At 41.0% G+C, this 5,563-nt stretch overlaps 1 protein-coding gene across 4 annotated transcripts in view; it reads right to left on the bottom strand.

Moving 5' to 3' along the window:
* Window positions 1-5,563, bottom strand: part of LOC111224262 (myocyte-specific enhancer factor 2C-like) — a 41,680-nt gene that overhangs the window by 8,070 nt on the left and 28,047 nt on the right. For 3 of the 4 annotated variants that reach the window (XM_022748681.1, XM_022748682.1, XM_022748683.1), the window contains 2 exons: window positions 3,502-3,645; window positions 3,230-3,422 (listed from right to left, as the gene is read on the bottom strand). In XM_022748681.1, coding sequence (XP_022604402.1) covers window positions 3,230-3,422; window positions 3,502-3,645 — 337 coding nt within the window. The remainder of the gene's footprint in view (window positions 1-3,229; window positions 3,423-3,501; window positions 3,646-5,563) is intronic. The other variant, XM_022748684.1, reaches the window with a different exon arrangement.

Genomic DNA, 5,563 nt, shown 5'->3' with positions numbered 1-5,563 from the left:
CAACTTCACAGATCTGACATGATGAGTCCTGGCGACTTCGTCAGAAAACTTTATTTCAAAGGAGACGACAATGACATTAACTGACTCACTTTCAGCTGTTATTTCAAGATAAAACTCCTGGAATTCTGAGTTCCGTTCTTTATTATTTTACATCTAAAGTTTTTTAGTATAATCTGCATTGATTTGTTCAGCTGTTTTTTCTTTTGGTTTGATTTTATAATTGGGGTTTGTTTTATTCTGGTTCTTTCGTGTGTTGGACGCCAGGAAATGAAGCAGAGCAACCCACTGTGTGTAGCTAACGGGATCCCGATAAGAAATGAAATAAAGAACATACATTTAGAAACTGCACTAGTTTAAAACAAACTAATTATTTTGATTATAAAATTTGAGAGAAAACCAATAAAATTTAAAAAAATGAAGAAAAAGGAGGAATGTGAAAAGTCATTGTAGTTCAGTTACAGCTGGTGGATTCATGGCTCAGCTGGAGGGGAAAATGTGTAGACCACTTTGTAGTGTTGAATAAACAAAACAAATATGAGAAGCTGTGATCAGGAGGACAAAAAGGAGGGAAACGTTTGGCTGATTACTTAAAATATGTGTTTTATATAAAGAGCAGGTGTTCAATAAGACGTTTTCATTCTGCTGTGTTGAATTCTTTTACTTCTATAGTTGTTGTCACACGCACACCCATGTGTCCGAGTGCTGGGTGCTGCAGGTTCTGGATCTGCTGGTGCTGGCCAGCCGTCACTGATCCAGACAGAGCTTCCGAATCCAGACAGAGAGGACAGGTCGGTCCCAGGCAGAACTCTGAGGAAACACACAGAGAAATCCCTCCTGTTAACAGATCCTGTACGAGGCGGCTCCCCGTCTGCAGCGGCTTCCTGCTGTGAGACTCACCTGTGCCATAAGAAAGAGCTGAGCGTCGACGGGTACCGCCCATCCCCTGCCCAGGTAGATCGCAGCAGCGATGGAGACGGAGGGAGTCACAGCGTTCTGAGCGGTCTGAGAGTTTGATTTATCTCTGGTTCTGCAGAAAACAAGAAAAAGGAAACATCTATATAGATCCCAGAAACCATCTCAGTGTAGTTTTACATCTCCTCTCTCAGGCTTTCTCTGGAGCTCAAGTAACAACAGGTCTGTGAGCCAATCAGAAGAGAGGAGCTCCAATAAATCCAAAATAAAAATACAGCAGATTTCAGGTAAAAACACTCAGAGAAACCAAATCCTGCAAGGTTTGGATGGGGGTCCAGGTGGCGGGGCTTAGTGACTGCTTTGTTGTGACATCACCAAAGTTCCAGAACTTCTGACGGCTGGTTTTAAAGGCTCAGTTTCGTGAATACAGGCTGTGCGCATTTCTCTCTGTGGACTGAGGCTTGATACTTTCACAGTATTAATATAGAAGCTAGAGCTGATCTATAATCACACTACTACTTATTGTTTGTACCATAACAAAAGATTTGTCACTCAAATTTAAACACAGGGATTGGAGTTCAGCAGGAGACAGAGGGAAACAACAACAGCTCCTCAAACCAGAAAAGAAAGTAATTTATCAAAACCTTTGTCTTTGTTCTGTTGGTGCAAAATGTTGAATTATAAGATGCATAAAATCTGTAACATAGTGAAGGTCATTCAGCACTGAACAGCACCGGATTTAACAGCTTCTACTTACAAACATAAAGTCAAAGTCCTCACACTGCAGAGCAGCATTAAAGCACAAACTCAAATTATTCCATGATTTCATTACGAGAGAAATCAACACAATCAAAGTGACATAATAAAAAGCTGGAGACACTCACTATGTCGGCATGTTTGTTGCACTTGTTGGAGGGGGGCACAGAGTCCGGAGGTCGGGGCTTGCGCTCATGCTCATCTGAGGAGGACTCTTGTCTGCAGGTTTTTGGAGACTCCTCCAGGAGACAGGAGGCCGGGGGAGGGGCAGTGGCCGCTGTAGCTGCCGTTTCCTGGGGAGGGACACGAGTTGGAACAACAGCTTTATTATTATTGCAGTATATTAAGTTTTATCTGTTTATTTCTCATTTCATGATTTTTTAGTTTGTATTGATTAAATGTTTCACATTATTTATTGTGGTATATTTATTCGATGTTACTTTGTCAGTTTTGTTCTTACTTTTTTGTGATTTTTATTAATTCTTCATATTTTATCAAATTATTTCCCGTCATTAATATTTTATTGATCGCTCTGCTGATTAGTTTTCACAATTAATCGTTTGATCTATAAAGAATGTATAATTATAATAATACAGTCCAGGGTGACGAACAACGATCCAACAACGGTTATAAATCCTGACATTTAAGAAACTGGGAACAGGAGACTTTTTGTTAAAAAAAAATGATTTAATTAATGAAAAGATTCTGAAAAAGTGTCATTGATCAATTACTGAACATATGAGTTTGTTAACTCGATCATGATTAATGATCACTGTGGTGCTGCTATCCTCCAATCAGGACTTCCTGTATAAACAGACTTTTAAAACAACTGAGGCCTTTTCATGGTTAAATAAAGATGTATAGAGTTTATATCAAAGCGGCAACTAATGATTATTCATTATCAATTCTTCGATTAATCGTTTGATGTATAAAATGTTCATCAGAATTTAAAGAAATCTAAAGAATGTTTGACATTTTAACTCTGAAGTGACTCGAGTCACTGATCATTGAAATAGCTTTCAGTTAATCAGTAATTTGTCATATTCTGTCAATACCCAGTAATCAATTAATCAACTACTTTACTTGGTGAGTGGTTTATTGCAATCTGTTTGTGCTCCTGCAGCCACTGAACAGAATGAATTTTACAGGGATGTGACACAGAAACTTTCACAGCTGCCGTTTTCTATATTTATTTGTAATATTTCTATTTATAAAAATATATTTGATATTGATTTTATTTCCTTTAATGAATGACTATTGATTGTTGCTGGTCCGATTGTTGACTTGTCTGTAAAGTAAATTTCCTTCGTGATAATAATAAAGTTCTTTTTTCTCTTCTGAATATGGAATAAGTGACAGTGGACCGAGGAACTCACCCACACTGGAGACCACGGTCAGCTCTGAACCATCAGTCCTACAGACAGAAACACACCGTCAGACATCAGACGTCTCTCACACACCACACACACACACACACACACACACACACACACACACACACACACACACACACACACACACACACACACACACACACACACACACACACACACACACACACCTGCATTCCCAGTGCTGGAGGGCCGCTGAGGGGACATGCTGTTTCTCTGCAGGGAGGGGTGTGTGTGAGAGATGGGCAGCAGGTTGTGGTTACTCAGACCGCCCCCTATTCCAGGGTGGGAGTACAGGAGTCCGCTGGTGTTGCTGCCTGGGATGGACACCCCCATGTCGTAGTTGGAGGGGGGCAGACCCTGCTGGACAGTGAACACTACTGGTTAACACATGACGCCGCCGAGACCTGAACCCATGAACACGAAGCAGCTGTGAACTTACGCAGAGTCTCTGTCTGTTGATCATCAGGTCGATGTCCTCGTTGATCTTGCGGTACTTGTCCTCGGACTCTGGGCTCTGGCCCGCGGAGTCGTCGGCCTCGATGTCGGGGCTGTCGCAGCCGTTTAAACCCTTCTTACGCAGCGTCTGGACAGAAGAAGAAGAAGAAGAACATCTGGAGTAAAACATCTGTTCCTTCCTCCCACAAACTCTACTCCTGTATGTTCAATAATAACAATCATCATGATATTTTTTTTCCTTCAAATTTAATATTTCAAGATTATATGAAGACAAGTATTGTAGTGGTGAGTGTTTTGTAGTTCCCTGCAGAGTCTGTGACCTCTTCTTCATTATTTATTAATTACTGTTATAATCATTATTATTACTAATGAGCTACTGGACACCTGAATTTCCTCTAGAAGTTAAATAAAGTATATATCCATCTATCTATCTTTTTTTTGTACCTCGTTTTAAAAACTTCGGTCAGTGGCTTCACATGATGCCACTGATCAACAGGTGGCAGTGATGCTCCACGATACAACAAAATGTGCCATCGAGGGCGGAGAGGAGGAGGAGGAGGAGGAGGAGGATGTAAACAACACAGGGTTCAAACTTTTAAGAGAAATCAGTTTTACAAATGTTTTGTGAGGCAGTGAACGCACCCGACATGTTTGTTAGAGCTCAAGGCGAAACACAGGGACGTGTTCTGATGAACGTAAAAAGGTGAAAAAATATTTCATGTTTTATACAGAACTGTGAAACAAAAAAAGTTCATACGTTTAGATCCTTCTCCATCAGGAGGCGTCTGATTGGTCCAAACGAGTCCAAACACACAGAGTCAGGAAGTAAAGCAAGTGAAGTTTATTTATATTTCTATATAAATTTATTCATAAAGACCCGTCCTCAGAGAGCAGAGGAACAGGGAGTCCTGCAGCAGATGGTCTGGACCCCTGAAGACCTGCGAGCAGGTGAACGAGGAGAACTGGTGCTGCTTTAAAGGCAGAGGGTTTTTTTTATTTTCTCTTTACTGATAAATTAAAATGAATCATGACATTATTTTTTAAAGTATCCTCATTTACTTTAAATGCCTAAAACCTCTGCACAGTGCTGTTGTTTTTACTGCTTCTACTGTGTTCGCATGTGTGTGTGTTTATACGACATCTCGTCCCTCTAATTGTCCTTATTGATATTGAATTATATTGTTTGTCCTCCCTCTGTAACTCCGCCTTATTTCTGTCCTGGTTTGATTCGTTTGTCAGAGCATTTTGCAACCTCTGTTTTCAAAGGCGCTATATCAATAAAGCTATTATAATTATTATTATTATTACACATGAAAAAACATGTTCCAGACTCGTAAGGAAACACGACAGAGAGGCAACTTCACTCTACAAACCTGTTTAACATTCACAAGAATTAATGAAGAACTTTAAACCTTCAAAGTAAAATGGCAGCAGTGCATGTTTCTGCCACAAGATGGCGCCACGTGAGCAGATATTAAACAGACTGAACATCTTCATCATCCACTCCCTTTGTGAACCACATTGAGAGGATGGAACCGTCAGACCTGAGCCACGTTTCAACAGTTTGATCAGAAAAACTAAAATTAAAAAATGTTTTTCCTCCGACTTCCTGCTGTTACTGTCGTGTTTATGACATCATGTAAAGAGTGTGTGTGTGTGTGTGTGTGTGTGTGTGTGTGTGTGTGTGTCAGACATGTTGTGTGTGTGACTCAAACATCATGTCAGCGTTGTGAAATCTGTCATTCCTCTCATGCAGGTATCAGGTGATGATGACGATGAAGATGATGATGGTGTGTGTGTGTGTGTGTGTGTGTGTGTGTGTGTGTGTGTAGAGTACAGTATGTGGTTTGGCTCTCAGTGGCCTGCTTCAGCACTTCACAGCCCATTAGTCCAGTCTGTCACTGGATGACTGCAGTGCGCACACACACACACACACGCACACACACGCACACGCACACACACGCACACACACACAGGGGGCTCAGCGGTTGGGCCACTGGAGCTATCCCACTCATCCCAGTCATGTCCACCTGTTTTGCTTTAGA

This window comes from Seriola dumerili, unplaced genomic scaffold (assembly GCF_002260705.1).
Source record: "Seriola dumerili isolate Sdu_G_001 unplaced genomic scaffold, Sdu_1.0 BDQW01000128.1, whole genome shotgun sequence".
Lineage (NCBI taxonomy): Eukaryota > Metazoa > Chordata > Actinopteri > Carangiformes > Carangidae > Seriola > Seriola dumerili.
Note: the sequence above shows the minus strand (reverse complement) of the source record. Positions and strands in the feature narration are given on the sequence as shown.